The sequence below is a fragment of the Heptranchias perlo genome, chromosome 5, assembly GCF_035084215.1.
Source record: "Heptranchias perlo isolate sHepPer1 chromosome 5, sHepPer1.hap1, whole genome shotgun sequence".
Taxonomy (NCBI): Eukaryota; Metazoa; Chordata; class Chondrichthyes; order Hexanchiformes; family Hexanchidae; genus Heptranchias; species Heptranchias perlo.
Genome location: NC_090329.1, coordinates 127970607 through 127995300, shown reverse-complemented (window position 1 = coordinate 127995300; position 24694 = coordinate 127970607). Strand labels below are relative to the sequence as shown.

At 47.0% G+C, this 24694-nt stretch overlaps 1 protein-coding gene across 1 annotated transcript in view; it reads left to right on the top strand.

Annotated features, from left to right (window-relative positions):
- The first annotated feature begins 426 nt into the window (after positions 1-426).
- The window catches only part of parp1 (poly (ADP-ribose) polymerase 1), a 108835-nt gene continuing 84567 nt past the window's right edge, over positions 427-24694 (top strand). Inside the window, exons 1-2 of the mRNA XM_067985189.1 lie at positions 427-575; positions 15313-15475. Coding sequence (XP_067841290.1) covers positions 462-575; positions 15313-15475 — 277 coding nt within the window. The 5' untranslated portion in view covers positions 427-461. The remainder of the gene's footprint in view (positions 576-15312; positions 15476-24694) is intronic.

Here is a 24694-nt window from a genome sequence, read left to right as displayed (position 1 = left end):
CTCGCGAGCTCTGGGTTTGCTGTCAATCACTCTGGGTCTCAGTGCCCGCGTGCTCTGGGTTTGCTGTCAATCACTCTGGGTCTCAGTGCCCGCGCGCTCTGGGTTTGCTGTCAATCACTCTGGGTCTCAGTGCCCGCGTGCTCTGGGTTTGCTGTCAATCACTCTGGGTCTCAGTGCCCGCGTGCTCTGGGTTTGCTGTCAATCACTCTGGGTCTCAGTGCCCGCGTGCTCTGGGTTTGCCGTCAATCACTCTGGGTCTCAGTGCCCGCGTGCTCTGGGTTTGCTGTCAATCACTCTGGGTCTCAGTGCCCGCGTGCTCTGGGTTTGCTGTCAATCACTGTATCCCAGTCCTCGCGAGCTCTGGGTTTGCCGTCAATCACTCCGGGTCTCAGTGCCCGCGCGCTGCTCCGGCTTTGCGGCGCGTGCTCTGTTGCTCCCTCCTCCTGCCTGCACGAACAGACATGGCTGAGGACAAGCTCTTCAAAGCCGAGTATGCAAAGAGCGGACGGGCTTCCTGTAAAAAATGCGGGGAAAGTATCGCCAAAGATTCCCTACGGCTTGCAATCATGGTGCAGGTAAAGGAAAGGAAAGTTCCAATCTAAAAATAATGTAAATGTTGCACTGGTCCAGAAACTTACCTCCCCTTTCTCTCCGCTGCAAGCAGGAAGGCCTCGTGTTGCTGAATGAGGCCGGCAGAGTTTTATTATTGCGATGCATCCTTTTTTAAAAAATATGCCTTTTTGCATTGATCGATTTTATTATCAGTGTCGGTTTTGCAGCCGTTTTGGGATTGCAAATGTATTTTCATACTAAGCATGTTTATTTCTGGTTTGCCGTCACTAATGATGATTCACCCTGGAAGGCAGGCCCGCCAGTAGACTGTAATATTCACATCTGAAGGTGGGCAGAGGCTTCTTAATAAAACTGTTGCAACTTATATTATGCATGCATTGCTATTTTAAAAAAAACACTTTGTATTGGGAATCAAGGTAAAAGATTTCCCCCCCCCCTTTCACAAAACGTTAATGCTTATTAAAATTTAAAATCCCTGGTATTTTTATTTATAATCTTGAAAATCTATATTATTGCGCAGCTGGAAAGTAAGGTTGCAAAATTCTGGAGATTCATTGCAGATTCCCCATGTACCTCCTTACTGTGCAGACTAAGCTCTTCATGGTAAATCCTTAAAATTGCTGTCCCCTGGATTTCCTCTAGAATTACTGGATTTTATTCACCCCTATGTGCTTCTCTGCCAGCTTTTTTTATTCACAAGTTATAAATAAGGTTGCACATTGAAGTACGTAGTGAGATTCTGAAAGAAGTATGTTGTTTTGGAAACGTTTACTAACAAATGGGGAGGAGGGAATATTGGTCATGTTGTTAAGTGGCACGGTTTTTAAAAAAATGCAAATCCCCCAAGTTACCGAAACCTTCCCCCACTTTGAGTTTTGTGCTCATTGAGGTGAGTGATGTAAATGCTATGGGATGGAACACCTTTCAATTTGGGCACCCAGTTCCAGTCAACATCAAACGCTCCTCAGTCAGGTATAAAACGGTTGTGTGTGTGTATGTTCCCCTTACGCTGCAGGGTTTGTCTAGTGGCAGTGGAGCTGCCAAATCGCATGGGATTTTGCTGGGTTATGTTGTGGATGGCACGTGCCCACGGGTACACTATCTTACATTGCACGTACGGCACAGATACAGGCCATTTGGCCCAACTGGACCATGCCGGTGTTTATGCTCCAAACGAGCCTCCTCCCACCCCTCCTTAGCTCACCCTATCAACATTCCCTTCTATTCCTTTCTCCCTCATGTATTTATCTAGCTTTCCCTTAAATGCATCTATACTATTCACCTCAAATGCTCCTTATGGTAGCGAGTTCCTCGTTCTAATCACACTCTGGATTCCTGATTGGATTTATTAGTGAATATCTCATTTATGGCCCCTAGTTCTGGTCTCGCCCACAAGACTTTACGTCCCTCCCCCCCACCCACCCCATAGGGCACCAGTCAAATTGGTAGATTGCTAAACTCATGCACGTGCAGGTTTTCCAATTCCACATTTTCCCCCCTGTTGAAACGGGGCGGATTCAGGGCCAGCCGGAACCACTCGGTAAGTTGTTATGATCTGGAAAGCACTGCCTGAAAGGGTGATGGGAGCAGCTTCAATAATGACTTTCAGAAGGGGAAATGGATATATACATGAGAAGGAAAAAATTGCAGGGCTATGGTGAAAGTCCCACTCCCCCTGCTCTAATTGGATAGCTCTTTCAAAGAGCCGGCACAGGCACGATGGGCCAAATGGCCTCCTGCGCAGTATGCCCCTTAAGCTAATTGGTTCCGGTGAGTAAAACGTGGGGCAGAGTAATTCTGCCTCTAAGCCACCCCAACAATGTGTCCTCAGTCCCATCGTCAGAAGCGTAGCCCAATAACCACACTTAATTCAGTGATGGTCGGCACCGTCAGTCCCAGAGGGTATAAGCTGTGGGGCAATGGGTACCATTCGACAGTTGGCATAAAGGCACCACAGGGGTACAAATGCATTGGCATCACTGTGCGTGTCTCGGGTGTGATTGCAATAGTCAATGATTTGCTATTTCTTCCTGGGCCTCTTTGCGACAGTTTTTATGTTGACTCCTGCGTTATCCTGTGTGTCGGCCTCAGTGGCACTCTAACCTCTGAGTCAGAAGGTCACGGGTTCAAGCCCCACTTCAGAGACTTGGAAACATAATCTAGGCTGACACTCCAGTGCAGTACTGAGGGAGTGCTGCACTGTCTGAGGTGCCGCCTTTCAGATGAGACGTTAAACCGAGGCCCTGTCTGCCCCCTCGGGTGGACGTAAAAGATTCCAAGTCAATATTCGAAGAAGAGCAGGGGAGTTCCTGGCCAATATTAATGCCTCAATCAACATCGCTAAAATAGAATATGTGATCTTTGTCTCATTGCTGTTTGTGGGACCTTGCTGTGCGTAAATTGGCTGCCATGTTTCCTACATTACAACAGTGACTACATTTCAACACTACTTCGTGGGATGTCCTGAGGTCGCAAAATATATACATGCAAGTTCTTTCTTCACATAATCCAACCGATTTTTTTTATATAAAAGAGATGGCCCCATCCACAGTTCAGCTATTAGCAGGAACACAACATAACATTGTTCAAAAGTAACAGGTTAACCCTTTTGATCGCCTCCAAATCACCAAGGACTGAGCTGGTCACAATTTGTTGGGTTACCAGTGAGTGGTTAGTTTATTGGACTGGCAATCTTGAGATCAAAGCAGGATTCGCTGGGAATACATAACAACACCCAAGGAAAGTCAGGTCAAGGGTTAGGCCGTTTTGACAAATCATAGAATGATACAGCACAGAAGGAGACCATTCGGGCCATCGTGCCTGTGCTAGCTCTTTGAAAGAGCTATCCAATTAGTTCCACTCCCCTGCTCTTTCCCCATAGGCCTGCAAATTTTTTCCACTTCAAGTATTTATCCAATTCCCTTTTGAAAGTTATTATTGAATCTGCTTCCACCACCTTTCAGGCAGGGCATTCCAGATAATAACAACTCGCTGTGTAATTTTTTTTCTTATGTCGCCTCTGGTTCTTTTATCAATTATCTTAAATCTGTGTCCTCTGGATACTGGCCCTTCTGCCATTGGAAATGGTTTCTCCTTATTTACTCTATCAAAACCGTTCGTGATTTTGAACACCTCTATCAAATCTTCCCTTAACCTTCTCTACTCTAAAGAGAACATCCCCAGATTCTCTCGTCTCTTCATGTAACTGAAGTCTTTCATCCCTGGAACCATTCTAGTAAATCTCTCCTGCACCCTCTCTGAGGCCTTGACATCCTCCCTAAAGTGTGGTGCCCAGAATTGGCCACAATACTCCTGCTGGGGCCTAACCACAGTTTTATAAAGACTTAGCATAACCTCCTTGCTTTTGTACTCTATGCCTCTATTTGTAAAGATGTGGAGATGCCGGTGATGGACTGGGGTTGACAATTGTAAACAATTTTACAACACCAAGTTATAGTCCAGCAATTTTATTTTAAATTCACAAGCTTTCGGAGGCTACCTCCTTCCTCAGGTGAACGATGTTTTTCCACATCGTTCACCTGAGGAAGGAGGTAGCCTCCGAAAGCTTGTGAATTTAAAATAAAATTGCTGGACTATAACTTGGTGTTGTAAAATTGTTTACAATTCTATTTGTAAAGACAGGGATCCCGTAAGCCTTTTTTAACATCCGCCTCAACTTGTCCTGCCACCTTCAAAAACTTGTGTACGTACACCCCCAGGTCCCTCTGTTCCTGCACCCCCTTTAAAATTGTACCATTTAATTTATATTGCCTCATTCTTCCTACCAAAATGCTTCACTTCGCATTTCTTTACGTTAAATTTCATCTGCCGTGTGTCTGCCCATTTCACCAGTCGGTCCATGTCCTCCTGAAGTCTGTTACTATCCTCCTCGCTGTTCACTACATTTGAGTTTCGTGTCATCTGCAAACTTTGAAATTATGCCCTGTCTACCCAAGTCCAAATCATTAATATATATCAAAAAGAGTAATGGTCCTAATATTGACCCCAGGGGGACACCACTGTATACATCCCTCCAGTCTGAAAAACAACCGTTCACCATTACTCTCTGCCTTCTGTCCGTTAGCCACTTTCATATCTAGGCTGCCACTGCCCCTTTAATCCCATGGGCTTCAATTTTGCTAATAAGACTATTATGTGGTACTTTATCAAACGCCTTTTGAAAGTCCATATACACAACATCAATCACACTACCCTCATCAACCCACTCTGTTACTTCATCAAAGAACTCACTCAAGTTAGTCAAATATGATTTGCCTTTAACAAATCTGTGCTGACTTTCATTTATTAACCCATATTTTTCCAAGTGCCAATTAATTTTGTCCTGGATTAATGTTTCTAAAAGTTTCCCCATCCCTGACGTTAGGCTGACTGGCCTGTAAATGCTGGGTTTATCCCTCTCCCCTTTTTTGAACAGGGGTGTAACATTTGCAATCCTCCAGTCCTCTGGCTCTGTCCCCATATCTAAGGAGGATTGGAAGATTGTGGCCAGAGCCTCCGTAATTTCCATCCTTACTTCCCTCAGTAATCTAGGATGCATCCCATCCGGACCGGGTAACTTTTCCACTTTGATTACTGCTAATCTTTTAAGTACTTCCTCTTAATCTATTTTTATCCTATCCAATTTCTCTACTACCTCCTTTACTGTGACAGTGGCAGAATCCTCTTCTCCAGTGAAGATGGATGCAAAGTATTCATTTAGTATTTCAGCCGTGCCCTTTGCCTCCAGAAGAAGATCTCAATTTTTGTCCCTAATCGGCCCCGCCCTTCCTTTGACTATCTTTACCCTTCTTATTCCTCCTTCAGATCTCCCCTGTACTCTTTGTATTCTCTACTGAATAATGAACCCGACATTTATCATAAGCCTCCTTTTTCTGTTTCATTTTAATCTCTGTACCTTTAGTCTTCCAGGGAGTTCTGGCTTTGGCTTTCTCCCTTGTGGGAATGTGTCTCGTCTGTACCCGAACCATCTCCTCTTTGAAGGCCTCCTATTGCTCATTTACCTGCCAGTGTTTGATTCCAATCCACCTGGGCCAAATCCCCTTTCAACTCACTGAAATTAGTCCTCTTCCGGTTGAATATTTTCACATTTGATTTTTCCTTGTCCTGTTCTATAACTACTCTAAACCTAATATTGTGATCACTGTTTCCCAAATGCTCCCCCACTAAAACATGCTCCATTTGCCCCACTTCATTCCCCAGAACTAGATCCAGCACTGCTTCCTTCCTCGTTGGGTTACTGATCAAGAAAGTTCCCTTGTACCCACTTCAGAAATTCCTCCCCCTCTTTGCCCTTCACATTGTTATTTTCCCAGTCTATATTAGAATAATTGAAGTCCCCCATTATCACTGCTCTAAAGTTCTTGCCTTTTTCTGCAATTTTCCTGTAAATTTTCTGCTCTATCTCCTTCCCACTATTTGGTGACCTATAGTATACACCCAGCAGTGTAATAGCTCCTCTATTGTTCCTTAATTCAAACCAAATAGATTGTGTCTTTGAACCCTCAAGTACATCATCCCTTTCTAATGCTGTAATAGTTTCTTTGATCAATACTGCCAACCCCTGCCCCTTTTTCTTCCCTTTCTTTCCTGAATACTTTGTAGCCAGAAATATTAAATGTCCAATCCTCCCCATGTTTGAGCCAGATCTGTTGTTGCCACCATATCATAATCCCATGTGGCTACTTGTGCCTGCAGCTCACCAACCTTATTTAGCACGCCCTGTGCATTTACGCACGTGCACTCCAAACCCATCTTTGTCTGCCTTGCATTCCCCCCCCCCCCCCCCCCCCCCCCCGGGTGATCCCTCCTATTTCTGAACTACTCTTTATTCTAATACTGTTTTTGTCTCCCAATCCTCTGTGCATCTTGTCTGCTCTCATATGCTTCATCCTGGTTCCCCTTCCTCTGGCAAATTAGTTTAAACATCCCCACAGCGCTACTTAACCTCCCTGCCAGGACATTGGCCTCAGCCCTGTTGAGGTGCAACCCGTTCATCTTGTACAGGTCCCTCCTGCCCCAAAACTGGTCCCAATGCCCAAGGAATATGAAGCTCCTGTGGCCCAAAGCCCAAACCCATCTTTTCTCTTGCCGATGGACTTGCTGTGTAGTTCCAGCATTTTGTTGGTTGTGTCCCCATTTTGCCACTACTTTGCAAGCAAGCGTAGTACAGTTGTCGGTTTGAGTGTCACAAGCAGGCCGGTCACTTGGTTTCAGGATCTCAGCCGCACAGCTGGTGATTGGGTTTGACGTCATAAACCGCAAGGAATACCATATCCATGTAGCCAAATTGACTGTTCTCTGTTTAGATAGCAACCCAAGAGTGATCACAAGATCATTGTGGACGGGGAAGGCCATTCGGCCCATCTTTGTTCATTTACCCAAAGAGTGGTAAGAATGTGGAACGCGTTACTTCAGGGAGTAGTTGGAGCGAATAGCATTAATGCGTTTAAGGGGATGCCATATAAGCACATGAGGGAGAAATGACTAGAAGGATATCCTGTTAGGGTTAGATGAAGTAGGGAGGGAGGAGGCTCGTGTGGAGCATAAACACTGGCATTGAACAGTTGGGTTGCATGGCCCGTTTCTGTGCTGTAGTTTCGATGTAATTTACTGCAGTAACCCTCCTCCCCCACTTCAACATCCAACTGTTTCTTAAATGATTCCATGGTTTTCGCCTCGACTTAGAATCATTCAGTGCAGGTGACGATCCGGATTCTTTCCCCTCAGTCTGGTTCAGTAAAATCTGAAGTCGAGTAAATTTTAAAGTTCATCACAACTTGAATAGCAGGGTTCTTAGTCTGCAGCATTGATTTGGACTCCTGAGAGTCCCTCTATGCTGGCAGAGCAAGAACAAAAACATACAGAAATCCACACGTTTTTATACAAATCAATAGGGTTGGAACATACTTAACGAGGGTCAACACCAATCATAAGCCGGGCATAGGTTGCCATGCGAGGTGACATTATTTCCGGCCAATCATAAATCGTCCATGTGCTGATCATGCTGCTGTTAGACATCAAAGGGTATACTTCCTCACCTTCCAACTTGGAATGTTCTTCCCTGTCCCTTCTGTTCTTTATCTCCCAACCTGGAATGTCTTTCAACTTTGGCTAAGCTCGTTACCTATATTGATCTGCCATAAACATGGAGACATTCAGACCAGTCCTTGAATCACATCAAAGACTCTACATTGATAAGACCATGCAAACCTGCTGACTATGCAAACATATGGCCCAGCAGGAGGCCAGGCCACCTGTACCAATCTCAGTTACTAACTAATTAACCCTTTCTATCCATTTTACATTCTGCTTCTTTGCCACGTAGGCATCTTAATATTTTACCGAAAACTGACCACGTAGGGATTCTCACAGGAGGAGGCCACTGGGCCCATCGTGCCTGTGATGGCTCTTTGAAAGAGCTCTCCAATTAGTCCCATTCCCCTGCAATTTTATCCCCTTCAATTATTTATCTCATTCCCTTTTGAAAGTCACTATTGAATCTGCTTCCACCACCCTTTCAGACAGCGCATTCCAGATCATTACAACTCGCTGCATTAAAAAAAATTCTCCTAATGTCGCCTCTGGCTTTTTGCCGATCACCTTAAATCTGTCTCCTCTGGTCACCGACCCTCCTGCCACTGGAAACAGTTTCTCCTTATTTACTCTTATCAAAACCCTTCATGATTTTGAACACCTCTATTAAATCTCCCTTCACCCTTCTCTGTTCTAAGGAGAACAATCCCAGCTTCTCCAGTCTATCCACAACTGAAGTCCCTCATCCCTGGTACCATTCTAGTAAATCACTGCACCACGAGGACTTCTCTATTTGGGAGTTCACTCCGTGTGTTATTCACTCTCTGTGTGAGGGAGAACTTCCTGATATCGAGTGTTAAATTAACCATTTACGAATTTGAATCCGTGCCCTCCTGGTCCTACTCTCGCATATTTAATTTAAAGTCGTGTTCCAGATTGATTTTTTCCATATCCCGCACTGTCTTACAAACCTGAAAGATCCCATAGAACCAGAGAAAAGATACAGCACAGAATGGGGCCATTCGACCCATCATGTCCGCTCCAGCTCGAAGAACAACCAGGTGCCCATTCTAATCCCGCCTCCCTGCAGCTTACAGCACTTTAGGTTCTGGTCCAGGTACTTTTTAAAAGATTTGAGGGTCCTTGCCTCTACCACCAATTCGGGCAGCGAATTCCATACACCCACCACCCTCTGGGTAAAAACGTTTTTCCTCATGTCCCCTCTAACCCTTCCACCAATCAGCTTAAATCTATGTCCTCTAGTTCTTGAACTCTCCGCTAGGGGAAACAGGTACTTCCTCTCTACTCTATCTAGGCCCCTCATATTTTTGTACACCTCAATCAAGTGGATCCTCTGCTCCAAGGAAAACAACCCCAGCCTATCCAATCTCTCCTCGTAGCTGCAATTTTCAAGCCCTGGCAACATTCTTGTAAATCTTCTCTGCACTCTCTCCAGAGCAATTACGTCCTTCCTGTAATGTGGTGACCAGAACGGCGCACAATACTCCAGCTGTGGCCTTACCAGCGTTTTATACAGTTCCATCATTACATCCCCGCTTTTGTATTCTATACCTCGGCTAATAACGGAGAGCGTTCCGTATGCCTTCTTCACAACCGTATCTACCTGTACTGCCACCTTCAGGGACCTGTGCACATGCACTCCAAGGTCTCTCACTTCCTCTACCCCTCTCAATATATTCCCGTTTACTGCGTATTCCCTTTTACTGTTTGCCCTCCCTAAGTGCATTACCTCACACTTCTCCGGGTTGAACTCCATTTGCCACTTTTCCACCCACTCCACCAATCCATTGATTATCTTCTTGGAGTCTACAGCTATCCTCTTCACTATCAACTACACGGTCAATTTTTGTGTCGTCTGCAAATTTGCCAATCATGCCCCCTACATTCAAGTCCAAATCATTAATATATACCACAAACAGCAAGGGACCCAACACTGAGCCCTGTGGCACACCACTGGAAACAGATTTCCATTCGCAAAGACATCCATCGACTTTTACCCTTTGTTTCCTGTTACTGAGCCAATTTTGGATCCAATTCGCCACATTTCCCTGTATCCCATGGGCTTTTACCTTTCTGACCAGTCTGCCATGTGGGACCTTGTCAAATGCCTTACTAAAATCCATGTAGACAACATCCACTGCACTATCCTCATCAATCTTCCTTGTCACTTCCTCAAAGAATTCAATCAGATTTGTAAGGCACAACCTTCGCTGAACAAATCCATGCTGACTATCCCTGATTAAACCATGCCTTTCCAAGTGACAGATTATCCTATCTCTCAGTATTGATTCTAATAATTTGCCCACCACCCAGGTAAGACTGACCGGCCTATAATTGTTCAGCCTTTCCCTCATGCCCTTTTTAAACAACGGTTCCTACGTTTGCAGTCTTCCAGTCCTCCGGTACCACCCCTGTATCTAGTGAGGATTGGAAAATGATCCTCAGAGCATTTGCTAGTTCCTCCCTGGCTTCCTTCAATAACCTAGGAAACAATCCATCCGGTCCTGGTGACTTATCAACTTTCAAGGATTCCAGTCCCTCCAGTACTTCCTCTCTCGTAATGTTTACCTTATCCAATATTTCACACCTCTCCTCTTTAACTACTACGTCTGGGTCATCTCTTTCCTTTGTGAATACGGAGACAAAATATTCATTTAAAACCCTACCCACATCCTCTGCTTCTACACACAAGTTTGCCTGATAATCTACATCCCAGAGTACTAAAGGAAGTGGCCGTAGAAATGGTGGATGCATTGGTGATCATCTTCCAAAATTCTATAGACTCTGGAACAGTTCCTACAGATTGGAGGGTGGCAAATGTAACCCCACTATTTAAAAATGGAGGGAGAGAAAAAACAGGGAATTACAGACCAGTTAGCCTAACATCAGTAGTGGGGAAAATGCTAGAGTCTATTATAAAAGATGTGATAACAGAACACTTGAAGGGCATTAACGGGATTGGACAAAGTCAGCATGGTTTTATGAAAGGGAAATCGTGCTTAACAAATCTACTGGAGTTTTTTGAGGATGTAACGAGTAGAATAGATAGGGGAGAACCAGTGGATGTGGTTTGTTTGGATTTTCAGAAGGCTTTTGAGAAGGTCCCACACAAGAGGTTAGTGTGCAAAATTAAAGCACATGGGATTGGGGGGAATATACTGACATGGATTGAGAATTGGTTGACAGACAGGAAACAGAGATCAGGAATAAATGGGTCTTTTTCCGGGTGGCAGGCAGTGACTAGTGGGGTACCGCAGGGATCAGTGCTTGGGCCCCAGCTATTCACAATATATATCAATGATTTGGATGAGGGAACGGAATGTAACATTTCCAAGTTTGCAGATGACACAAAGCTGGGGTGGAATGTGAGCTGTGAGGAGGATGCAAAGAGGCTCCAATGTGATTTAGACAAGTTGGGTGAGTGGGCAAGAACATGGCAGATGCAGTATAACGTGGATAAATGTGAGGTTATCCACTTTTGTTGTAAAAACAGAAAGGAAGGTTATTATCTGAATGGTGATCGATTGGGAAAAGGGGAGGTGCAACAAGACCTGGGTGTCCTTGTACACCAGTCGCTGAAAGCGAGCATTCAGGTGCAGCAAGCAGTTAGGAAGGCGAATGGTATGTTGGCCTTCATTGCAAGAAAATTTGAGTACAGGAGCAGGGATGTCTTACTGCAGTTGTGCAGGGCCTTGGGTGAGACCACATCTGGAGTAATGTGTGCAGATTTGGTCTCCTTATCTGAGGAAGGATGTCCTTGACATGGAGGGAGTGCAACGAATGTTTACCAGACTGATCCCTGGGATGGCAGGACTGACGTATGAGGAGAGTTTAGGTCGACTCGGCCTATGTTCACTAGAGTTTAGAAGAATGAGAGGTGATCTCATCGAAACATATAAAATTCTAACAGGACTAGACAGACTAGATGCAGGGAGGACGTTCCCGATGGCTGGGGAGTCCAGAACCAGGGGTCACAGTCTCAGGATACGGGGTATGCCATTTAGAACCGAGATGTGAAATTTCTTCGCTCAGAGGGTGGTGAACCTGTGGAATTCTCTAGTGTGGAAGGCAGTGGAGGCCAAGTCATTAGATGTATTCAAGAAGGAGATAGATCTATTTCTTAATGCTAAAGGGATTTGAATGGCAGAGCAGGCCCGATGGGGGCTCTAAATTTGCCAGTGCCACCCTTTTTCTTCGAGGGGACGTGTCTGTATTGTACCCGTAGAATTTCACTTTTTAGTGCCTCCCTCTGGCTTGCCACTGATTTCTCCTCAAGTAGTTGTGTCCAGTCCACTTCTGCCAAATCACCTTTTAGTTATGTAAAATTTGCCTTCCCCCCCCCCCCAATTTACTCCTGATTTCACTCTGTCCTTTTCCCCTCAGAGGCCTCCATTCCAGGCGGAAAAGCCCCAGTTCCTCCAGCCTTTCCTCATAACTCAGACCTTTAACGCTGGGGATCAGCCTCCAGCACGTGAGGGTTTCCCTTGTTTCTTAGCAACTCCAACTGGACGAAGTACTCAAGGTGCGGCCTGAGCGGAGCACTGCAGGGTTTGGCCGTGACTTCCTCTGACTTGTATTCTGCTGTTCTGTGTAATTCCACAGTCTGCCCATTCACAGCATCTGATTCCTGTTTAAGTTTATAAGCCAGTTGACATCGAAAGAACTTGCATTTCTATAGCCCCTTTCAAGACCTCATGACGTCCCAAAGCGTTTTACAGCCACTGAAGTACTTTTGAAGTGTAGTTACTGTTGTAATGTAGGCAACGCGGCAGCCAGTTTGTGCACAGCAAGATCCCACATGCAGCCATGTGATAATGACCAGATAATCTGTTTTTAGTGATGTTGGTTGAGGAATAAATATTGTCCAGGACACCGGGGAGAACTCCCATGCTCTTCTTCGAAATAGTGCCATTGGATCTTTTACATCCACCTGAGAGGGCAGACGGGGCCTCGGTTTAACGTCTCATCCGAAAGACGGCATCTCCGACAGTGCAGCACTCCCTCAGTACTGCAGTGGAGCGTCAGCCTGGATTATGCGATCCAGTCTCTGGTGTGGGACTTGAACCCACGACCTTCTGACTCAGGCAGGAGTGCTACCAACTGAGCCACAGTTGACAGGAGTATAAAGACTCTTCGATTAGATGCTATGTTCAAATAGTTCTGGTTTTGTCTGCAAGACACTGGTTCAGCCACAGGGGATGGTCTTCACTCAGTCTTTCCTGGTTCCTCAGTTGACTTATTTTCCTCACCTCTAGTTAATGCCTTGCATATATTTTTTATTCAGCCTTGGGGTGTGGGCATCGCTGGCAATGCCAGTATTTATTGCCCATCCCTAGCTGACCTGACTGAGTGGCTTACAAGGCCACTTCAGAAGGCAGTTATGTGTCTCCAGTCAACCATGGTGTGGGGACTGGAGTCACGTATAGGCCCAGACCGAGTAAGGACGGCAGGTTTCCTTCCCCAAAGGACGTTAGTGAACCAGTTGGGTTTTTAATGACAATCCGACAGCTTCATGGTCACTTTTACTGATATCAACTTTTTATTTCCAGATTTTTTTAAAACTGAATTCAAATTCTCAAACTGCTTTGGTGGGATTTGAACTCACGTTCTCTGGGTTAATAGTCCAGGTCTCTGAGTTACTAGTCCAGTAACATAACCACTACTCCACTGTACCCAGTATAATATAGACTTATACCCTTACGGAAAGAGGGACTTGTGTTTATATAGTACTTTATCAGACTGTTTGCAGTGATTGGGAGATTTATAATGAGGGGAGATCAATATAAGATTAAATGTTGTGATCTGGAATTCACTGCCTGAAAAGGCGGTGGAAGCAGATTCAATAATAACTTTCAAAAGGGAATTGGATAAAAACTTGAAGGGAAAAAATGTACAGGGCTATGGGGAAAGAGCAGGGGAGTGGGACTAATTGGATAGCCCTTTCAAAGAGCTGGCACAGGCATGATGGGCCGAATGGCCTTCTCCTGTGCTGTACCTACTATGGTAAATGTAAAACAGAAGAGGAGAAATGTTTTTTCCCCACAGAGATTTGTGAGGCTGTGGAATGAGTTAGTGATTGAAGCAGAGACAGTGGCCCATGTTTTGCTGGAGTGGGGCATCTCGTGGCTTGTCCCGTTCGACTTGTTTGTGCTCGTTTGGATTTTAAAATTTTTGGCCACCTATTTGCTGGAAGTGCGAGCTGATAACGGGGCATCTGGGACCTTAGTGAACGACGGGACCAACGGGTCGATCTTTAATCACCTGAGGTTTAAGGATTGAGAAAGAAACAGAGGAAGGGCTGAGAAGGGGGGTGAATTCAATGTCACATCAGGTACAGAAAGAGGGAAAAAGAGGGAAAGAAAGATTGGATTAAGCGAGAGAAAAAAGAGACAAAGGAAAAATAAGATTTAAAAATTTAAAATTTTGCTGTTTTTAAAATCTCCAACAACAATTTACAACCCAAAGGGTCGAGACTCCACACTTTTAATTGTTCACTTTCTGGGCCAGAGGGGCTGATTTGCAGTCATTAACAATTATCACGTCGCTAAAAGAGTACTTACGCTGTTAATTACTAGACTTAACTTTCTGCGGCGAGTTTAATAGGCAACTTTGTGAAAATCACGGGGAGGTTGAGGACGAGGTGCCGTTTTTGTGAGGCTAATGGTGGAGCGGCGCAAATCGTCCAGCAACTTGTGGCGATTCGCAATTCACGGGGTGTCTCTTCCTCGCCTCAAGTTGCTGGACGATTTGCACATTAATAATGGCGTGCGTCGTTCAGATGCCGTTATTTTTTCAGCAAAATATGGGCCCGTGTCAACATTTACGGTTAGTTAGGTGATTATGCCGAACGGCCAGTTTCCCTGTCGTAATCTCTGTGTCTCAAAAACATCCGAGAGCTTCGCTTGGTGAATTGTATGGAAGTCCAGTTGCCGCTCCTATGCAGGCAAACGCAGCGGCCATTTTGCGCGCAGAGACGAGACGAGCAACTGGTCAGTTTATTTGTGGTGGTGTTGGTTGAGGAAAGGATGTTGGCCAGGGTACCGAGGGAGCTCTTTGTTCTTGTGTTAATAGGGTCATGGGATCTTCAACATCAATCTGATGTGTTTCCTACATTACAACTGTGACTACATTTCCAAAGTACTTAATTGGCTGTAATGCGCTTTTGGACGTCCTTCTGTACCCTTCTCCTCTGCCCTTCCCCTTCTCCTCCTTCTTCTTCTCCTCCTCCTCCTCCTTCTTCTCCTCCTCCTTCTCCTCCTCCTTCTCCTTCTCCTCTTCCTCCTTCTCCTCCTCCTCTACCCTGCTCCTCTACCCTTTTTCCTTTGTTTCTTTCAACTTTGAAGCTGTCAAAAGACTTTAGTGTTACCATATCTTCACCCGAGTTTAGGTTCCCTGTCTGTTGAAGTCCTTCCTCTGTATCTCTTTTAGGGACAACAGGCCACATGACCAGCAGGTGAGGGTGCCAAATTTTAGTGAAGCTAGCCCTATACTGTTGGATTTGTCGGTACCCCCGTGTTGGGGGGGAGGGGGTGGAGTAGAGGAAGCTTAACTGCGTCTGACTGCGATCTAGTGCTGACTCTGGTGGAGGACTGAAATAGGGAAGGATGCCAATGCCGAGTGCCAACGTCCCTCAGTGACTCTTGTGTGATTTCTGTTCTCTCCCAGTCGCCGATGTTTGACGGGAAGGTGCCCCATTGGCACCACTACGCCTGTTTCTGGAAGCGAGCGCGGGTCGTGTCGCCTGGCGACCTCGGCGGCTTGTCGGACCTTCGGTGGGACGACCAGGAGAAGATTAAAAAGGCCATTGAAACCGGAGGGGCAGGAGGAGGTACGTTAGATTTTTACTTTTATATTTCCGTTATAAATTCCTATGTCCATGTTTATAATGGAAAACCCAAAGGAGAGACAGAGAGTCCATATGTTCCAACTTACCACTTGCAATTCATATGGAACCTTGGTTAGACCTCACTTGGAGTACTGGGCACAGTTATTACATGGAATGCACAGCACAGAAACAGGCCATTCGGCCCAACAGGTCGATGCCAGTGTTTATGCTCCACGGCCTTCTCCCACCCTGCTTCATCTGACCCTGTCGACATAACCTTCTATTCTGGTCTCCATGCTACAAAAAGGATATAGAAGTATTGGAGAAAGTGCAAGAAAGTTTTATAATGATGATACCAGAAGTGAGGGGGTGCAACTATCAGGAAAGATTGAACAGACTGGAGCTCATTTCTCGAGGAAAGAGAAGGCTGAGGGGTGACCTGATAGAGGTCTTGAAACTTATGAAGGGGTTAGATGTAGAGAAGATGTTTCCACTTGGGGGAGTCCAAAGTTAGGGGCCATAAAAATAAGGTAGTCATTCATAAATCCAATAAGGAATGCAGGAGAAACTTCTTTACTCAGAGTAGTGAGAATATGGAACTCGCTACCACAAGGAGTATTTGAGGCGAATGGTATAGATGTAATTAAGGGGAAGTTAGATAAACACATGAGGGAGAAAGGAATAGAAGGATATCCTGATAGGGTTAGATGAAGTAAAGTGGGAGGAGGCTCATATGAAGCATAAACACCGGCACAGACCTGTTGGACCGAATGGCCTGTTTCTGTGTTGTAAAATTCTATGTAACTCAACAAGAATTCAATTAGTAATACACTAAAAATCTTAACATCTGTGCACACTTCTTGTCAGCTATTTCCAGTATAAATTTCCGCTTCCACATTTATAATAGAAACTGCCTATGTAAACTTGTCATGATGTAATTACACCCTCCTGCCAGTAGTGGTGCTACAGGGCCCCTACTGGCAGGAGGGTATCATTACACCTGGTTTATGGGAGGTGGTGGGTGGTGTGGATTGGAAAGGAGCCATCAACTGCTGCAGGCTGCATTTGGAGAGGTTATGGGGAAAATATGACTCCATTCCCTCCTCTTTCCTCCTCCATCTTTCGTGCTTCCTCACCCCACTCCCTGGCTCCCATTCTGCCTCCTACCCTTTTACCTTCCCACAACCTATTCCTCTTCCTACCAGCCCCTCACTTCCATCACTACCCTATCAACTTCACCCTCGACCTGTTTATCCTCTCCTCCCTCTTGCTCTACTGTCACTTGCCTCGGCCGTAACACTCCATCCACAGCCTCCAAGAGGCCCCCTTAACCAGTTCCCCTCCTCCCCTCCCCATCTTACTCAACCTTCCTATTTGTTCTCCTTATAAAGAGGCTTTATTTGCATTCAAAGTACAGCTTCAAAAAAAAATCAAATTAGAATGAGGAAAGAAATCTGACTGTCTAACTTGCTCTCCGTATTTCTCTTTCTCTCGTTCAGAATCGGTGGCTTTAAAACAAAATGAAACAACTTGCCCTGTTTTCTGTTCTGCTTACTTGTTCCCCACTGTTAAAGTTAATGATGTTCGAATTGCTTCTGTGTTTACTCAATTGGTCACGTGATTAGTAGCTTCACAACTTGCATTTATACAGCCTCAAGGCGCTTCACAGGAGCGATTATCAAACATAGTTTGACACTGAGCAGATATTAGGACAGGTGACCAAAAGCTTGATCGAAGATGAACAGACAAGACATCCTTTCTGCCAGTCACTGATTATTGCCTAAAAGGCCCATGACACCTTTGTGTGATGCCTTTCAAATGTGCAACACAACCGATGTGCCAGATGCAGGACCTTTGATTATATAGAGAGGTGCTCAATGTACTTCATTCAAAGTTGAATAAAAACAGGGTTACATAGAAAATAGGAGCAACAGTAGGCCATTCGGCCCTTCGGGCCTGCTCCCCCATTCAAAATTATCATGGCTGATCGTCTAACTCAGTACCCTGTTCCTGCTTTTTCCCCATATCCCTTGATCCCTTTAGCATTAAGAAATATATCTATCTCCTTCTTGAATATACCTAATGACTTGGCCTCCACTGCCTTCTGAGGTAGAGAATTCCACAGGTTCACCACCCTCTGAGTGAAGAAATTTCTCATCTCGGTTGTAAATGGCATACCCCGTATCCTGAGACTGTGACCCCTGGTTCTGGACTCCCCAGCCATCGGGAACATCCTCCCTGCATCTAGTCTGTCTAGTCCTGTTAGAATTTTATATGTTTCGATGAGATCACCTCTCATTCTTCTAAACTCTAGTGAATATAGGCCTAGTCGACCCAATCTCTCTTCATACGTCAGTCCTGCCATCCCAGGAATCAGTCTGGTAAACCTTTGTTGCACTCCCTCCATGGCAAGGACATCCTTCCTCAGATAAGGAGACCAAAACTGCACACAATACTCCAGATGTGGTCTTACCAAGGCCCTGTATAACTGCAGTAAGACATCCCTGCTGCTGTACTCAAATCCTCTTGCAATGAAGGCCAACATACCATTCGCCTTCCTAACTGCTTGCTGCACCTGAATGCTCGCTTTCAGCGACTGGTGTACAAGGACACCCAGGTCTCGTTGCACATCCCCTTTTCCCAATCTATCACCATTCAGATAATCTGCCTTTCTGTTTTTACAACCAAAGTGGATAACCTCACATTTATCCACATTATACTGCATCTGCCATGTTCTTGCCCACTCACCCAACTTTTCTAAATCACATTGGAGCCTCTTTGCATCCTCCTCACAGCTCACATTCCACCCCAGCTTTGTGTTGTCTGCAAACTTGGAAATGTTACATTCAGTTCCCTCATCCAAATCATTGATATATATTGTGAATAGCTGGGGCCCAAGCACTGATCCCTGTGGTACCCCACTAGTCACTGCCTGCCACCCGGAAAAAGACCCGTTTATTCCTACTCTCTGTTTCCTGTCTGTCAACCAATTCTCAATCCATGTCAGTATATTCCCCCCAATCCCATGTGCTTTAATTTTGCACACTAACCTCTTGTGTGGGACCTTATCAAAAGCCTTCTGAAAATCCAAGTACACCACATCCACTGGTTCTCCCCTATCTATTCTACTAGTTACATCCTCAAAAAACTCCAGCAGATTTGTTAAGCATGATTTCCCTTTCATAAACCCATGCTGACTTTGTCCAATCCCATTAATGACTTCCAAGACTCTAGCATTTTCCCCACTACTGATGTTAGGCTAACTGGCCTGTAATTCCCTGTTTTTTCTCTCCTTTTTTAAATAGTAGGGTTACATTTGCCACCCTCCAATCTGTAGGAACTGTTCCAGAGTCTATAGAATTTTGGAAGATGATCACCAATGCATCCACTATTTCCAGGGCCACTTCCTTTAGTACTCTGGGATGTAGATTATCAGGCCCTGGGGATTTGTCAGCCTTTAGCCCCATTAACTTCCCGAGCACTTTTTTTTTACTAATATTGGTTTCCTTCAGTTCCTCACTCTCACTAGACCCTTGGTTCCCTAACATTTCTGGGAGGTTATTTGTGTCCTCCTTTGTGAAGACTGAACCAAAGTATGTGTTTAATTGTTCTGCTATTTCTTTGTCCCCCATTATAAATTCCCCCATTTCTGACTGTAAGGGACCGACATTTGTCTTCACTAATCTTTTTCCCTTGACATATTTATAAGAAGCTTTTACAGTCAGTTTTTATGTTCCCTGCTAGTTTACTCTCATATTCTAATTTTCCCCCTCTTAATCAATCTCTTTGTCCTCCTTTGCTGAATTCTGAACTGCTCCCAATCCTCAGGCTTGCTGCTTTTTCTGGCAATTTTATATGTCTCCTCTTTGGATCTAATACTATCCTTAATTTCTTTTGTAAGCCACGGTTGAGCCACCTTTCCTGTTTTATTTTTGCGCCAGACAGGAATGGATAATTGTTGTAATTCCTGCACACGTTCTTTAAATATTAGCCATTGCCTATCCACCGTCATCCCCTTTCAGTAAAGTTCCCCAATCTATCATAGCCAACTCACACATCATACTTTCGTAATTTCCTTTATTTAGATTCAGGACCCTAATTTCGGATTGAACTACTTCACTCTCCATCTTAATGAGGAATTCTATCATGTTATGGTCACTCTTCCCTAAGGGACCCCGCACAACAAGATTGTTAATTAATCCTTTCTCATTGCACAATACCCAGTCTCGGATCGCCTGTTCTCTAGTTGGTTCCTCAACGTATTGGTCGAGAAATCCATCACGTACACACTCCAGGAATTCCTCCCACACAGTATTATTGCTAATTTGGTTTGACCAATCTATATGTAGATTAAAGTCACCCATGTTGTACCCTTCTTGCATGCATCTCTAATTTCCTGTTTCATGCCCTCCCCTACATCTCCACTACTGTTTGGGGGCCTATAGACAACCCCCACCAACGTTTTCTGCCCCTTGGTGTTTCTTAGCTCCACCCATACAGATTCCACATCGTGATTTTCCGAGCCAATATCCTTCCTCACTATTGCATTGATTTCCTCCTTTACTAACAACGCTACCCCACCGCCTTTCCCTTTTTGCCTGTCCTTCCTAAATATTGAATACCTCTGGATGTTCAGTTCCCATCCTTGGTCACCCTGCAGCCATGTCTCCATAATCGCAACTATATCATACCCGTTAATATCTATCTGCGCTGTTAATTCATCTACCTTATTGTGAATGCTCCGCGCATTAAGACACAATGCCTTTAGACTTGTCTTTTTAAGATTGCTAGTCATCTTAGTTTTATTTTGCACTATGGCCCTATTTGTTTTTCGCCCTTGTTTTCTCTGCCTTCCACTATTGCTTCTTCCCTTTCTGTCTTTTGTTTCTATCCTTGTTTCCCCCTTCTCTGTCTTCCTGCTCAGGTTCCCATCCCCCTGCCATTCTGGTTTAAACCTTCCCCAACAGCACTAGCAAACACCCCCGCGAGGACATTGGTCCCAGTCCTGCTCGGGAGTAACCCGTCCCGCTTGTACAAGTCCAATCTACCCCAGAACCGGTCCCAATGTCCCAGGAATCTAAATCCCTCCCTCCTGCACCATCCCTGCAGCCACGCATTCATCTGGTCTATTCTCCTGTTCCTATACTCACTAGCACGTGGCACTGGTCGTAATCCTGAGATCACTACCTTTGAGGTCCTGCTTTTTAAGTTATCTCCTAACTCCTTAAATTCACCTTGCAGAACCTCATCCCTTTTTTTAACCTATGTCGTTGGTACTGATATGGACCACGACGACTGGCTGTTCACCCTCCCCCTCCAGAATTCCCTGCAGCCGCTCCGTGACATGCTAGCACCAGGGAGGCGACATACCATCCTGGAGTCATGTTTGCGGCCGCAGAAACACCTATCTGTTCCCCTTACAATTGAATCCCCTATCACTATAGCCCTGCCACTCCTCTTCCTCCCCTCCTGTGAAGCAGAGCCACCCGTGGTGCCACGAACTTGGCTCTTGCTGCTTTCCCCTGATAAGCCATCTCCCCCAACAGTATCCAAAGCGGTATATCTGTTTGAGAGGGAGATGGCCCCAGGGGACTCCTGCTCTACCTGCCTCGTCCTTTTACTCTGCCGGGCGGTCACCCATTTCCGTTCTGCCTGCGTAATCTTCACTTGCGGTGTGCCCACCTCACTGAACGTGCTATCCACGATAGTCTCAGCATCGCGGATGCTCCACAGTGAATCCACCCGCAGCTGCAGCTCCGAAATGTGGTTTGCCAGTAGCTGCAGCTGGACACACTTCCTGCACACATGGTTGCCAGGGACACTGGTAGTGTCCGTGACTTCCCACATAGTGCAGGAGGAGCATATCACAGGTGCGAGCTCTTCTGCCATGACTTGCCTTAGATTTACACTGCATTCACCTCTCGGACTCTCCTCCCCTCTCGGACTCTCCTTTTACGCCGCGCTCCCCTCTCGGACTCTCCTTTTACGCCGCGCTCCCCTCTCGGACTCTCCTTTTACGCCGCGCTCCCCTCTCGGACTCTCCTTTTACGCCGCGCTCCCCTCTCGGACTCTCCTTTTACACTGCATTCACCTCTCGGACTCTCCTTTTACGCCGCGCTCCCCTCTCGGACTCTCCTTTTACACTGCATTCACCTCTCGGACTCTCCTTTTACACTGCGCTCCCCTCTCGGACTCTCCTTTTACACTGCATTCACCTCTCGGACTCTCCTTTTACGCCGCGCTCCCCTCTCGGACTCTCCTTTTACACCGCGCTCCCCTCTCGGACTCTCCTTTTACACCGCGCTCCCCTCTCGGACTCTCCTTTTACACTGCATTCACCTCTCGGACTCTCCTTTTACACCGCGCTCCCCTCTCGGACTCTCCTTTTACGCCGCGCTCCCCTCTCGGACTCTCCTTTTACGCCGCGCTCCCCTCTCGGACTCTCCTTTTACACCGCGCTCCCCTCTCGGACTCTCCTTTTACACCGCGCTCCCCTCTCGGACTCTCCTTTTACGCCGCGCTCCCCTCTCGGACTCTCCTTTTACGCCGCGCTCCCCTCTCGGACTCTCCTTTTACGCCGCGCTCCCCTCTCGGACTCTCCTTTTACGCCGCGCTCCCCTCTCGGACTCTCCTTTTACGCCGCGCTCCCCTCTCGGACTCTCCTTTTACGCCGCGCTCCCCTCTCGGACTCTCCTTTTACACCGCGCTCCCCTCTCGGACTCTCCTTTTACGCCGCGCTCCCCTCTCGGACTCCCCTTTTACACCGCGCGCCCCTCGCGGACTCCCCTTTTACGCCGCGCTCCCCTCGCGGACTCCCCTTTTACGCCGCGCTCCCCTCGCGGACTCCCCTTTTACACCGCGCTCCCCTCTCGGACTCTCCTTTTACACCGGCCTCCCCTCTCGGACTCTCCTTTTACACCGGCCTCCCCTCCGGACTCCCCTTTTACACCGCGCTCCCCTCCGGACTCCCCTTTTACACCGCGCTCCCCTCGCGGACTCCCCTCCCAGACTCCCCTTTTACACCGCGCGCCCCTCGCGGACTCCCCTTTTACACCGGCCTCCCCTCGCGGACTCCCCTTTTACACCGGCCTCCCCTCGCGGACTCCCCTTTTACACCGGCCTCCCCTCCGGACTCCCCTTTTACACCGCGCGCCCCTCGCGGACTCCCCTTTTACACCGGCCTCCCCTCCGGACTCCCCTTTTACACCGGCCTCCCCTCGCGGACTCCCCTTTTACACCGGCCTCCCCTCCGGACTCCCCTTTTACACCGCGCGCCCCTCGCGGACTCCCCTTTTACACCGCGCGCCCCTCGCGGACTCCCCTTTTACACCGGCCTCCCCTCGCGGACTCCCCTTTTACACTGCGCGCCCCTCGCGGACTCCCCTTTTACACCGGCCTCCCCTCGCGGACTCCCCTTTTACACCGGCCTCCCCTCGCGGACTCCCCTTTTACACCGGCCTCCCCTCGCGGACTCCCCTTTTACACCGGCCTCCCCTCGCGGACTCCCCTTTTACACCGGCCTCCCCTCCGGACTCCCCTTTTACACCGCGCGCCCCTCGCGGACTCCCCTTTTACACCGGCCTCCCCTCGCGGACTCCCCTTTTACACCGGCCTCCCCTCCGGACTCCCCTTTTACACCGCGCTCCCCTCGCGGACTCCCCTCCCAGACTCCCCTTTTACACCGGCCTCCCCTCGCGGACTCCCCTTTTACACTGCGCGCCCCTCGCGGACTCCCCTTTTACACCGGCCTCCCCTCGCGGACTCCCCTTTTACACCGGCCGCCCCTCGCGGACTCCCCTTTTACACCGGCCTCCCCTCGCGGACTCCCCTTTTACACCGGCCTCCCCTCGCGGACTCCCCTTTTACACCGGCCTCCCCTCGCGGACTCCCCTTTTACACCGGCCTCCCCTCGCGGACTCCCCTTTTACACCGGCCTCCCCTCGCGGACTCCCCTTTTACACCGGCCTCCCCTCGCGGACTCCCCTTTTACACCGAACTCCCCTTTTACACCGCGCTCAGTTTCTGTGATGTTTCAATTATACTAAACGTGGATAAGTTTTTCCGAAGAAAATAATCTCTTTGCTGCTCTGAATTTTTTAATGTAGTGTAACGCCTATTATCTCGAATCATAGAACGATAGAGTACAGAAGGAGGCCATTCGGCCCATTGTGCCTGTACCGGCTCTTTGAAAGAGCTGTCCAATTAGTCCCATTCCCCTTGCTCTTTCCCCATAGCCCTGCAAATTTTTCCTTTTCCGGTATATATCCAATTCCCCTTTGAAAGGCCTTGATGTCCTTCATAAAGTGTGGTGCCCAGAATTGGACACAATACTCCAGCTGAGGCCTAACCAGTGATTTATGAAGGTTGAGCCATCCAGTTTTTCATGGGACAAAGTCCTGGGCGAGAGGTTACCTCAGTTTCCAGCTCGCCAACCACAATCCCATCCCGTCTCATGTAAACCATCGAGGCTCGAGGAAGATTCAAGTTGTTTGTCATTATACGTTGTAGTTGTCCTTCCTTCCTGTGCCTGGCCTGAGGCTCGGCCTTGTGAGCCGTGTAGACCCGGGGATCATAGGTCGATCTACCTTTATATTTCCCGACTTGTCGGTTTGTCCTGTTTGAATGTTGTGGGCCTGGGCGTTTGGAAAGGGCTGTTCTCAGCGCGATTGTCTCATTGGTGTGTAAATCCTAAATTAGAACATTGAGATCTGTTGCCAATAGGAAGGCGCACTTAAACTCCATACATGGCCCTACCAGGCTCCACTGCGTGCACCCAAACGTAGAATCATACAGCACCGAAGGAGGCCATTCGGCCCATCGTGCCTGTGCCGGCTCTTTGAAAGAGCTGTCCAATTAGTCCCATTCCCCCACTCTTTCCCCACAGCCCTGCAAATTTCTCCTTTTCAAGTATTTATCCAAATTTTTTTTTTGAAAGTTACTATTGAACCTGCTTCCACCGCCCTTTCAGGCAGGGCATTTTGGATCGTAACAACTCGCTGCGTAAAAGAAAATTCTCCTCACCTCGCCTTTGGTTCTTTTGCCAATTATCTTAAATCCTCTGGTTACCGACTCACCTACCAGTGGAAACAGTTTCCCTCCCATCTACTCTATCGAAGCCCCTCGTAATTTTGAACACCTCTATTAAATCTTCCCTTAACCTTCTCAAGCAAACAAACTTGGATTCTCTGCTCTAAGGAGAACAATCCCAGCTTCCCTAGTCTC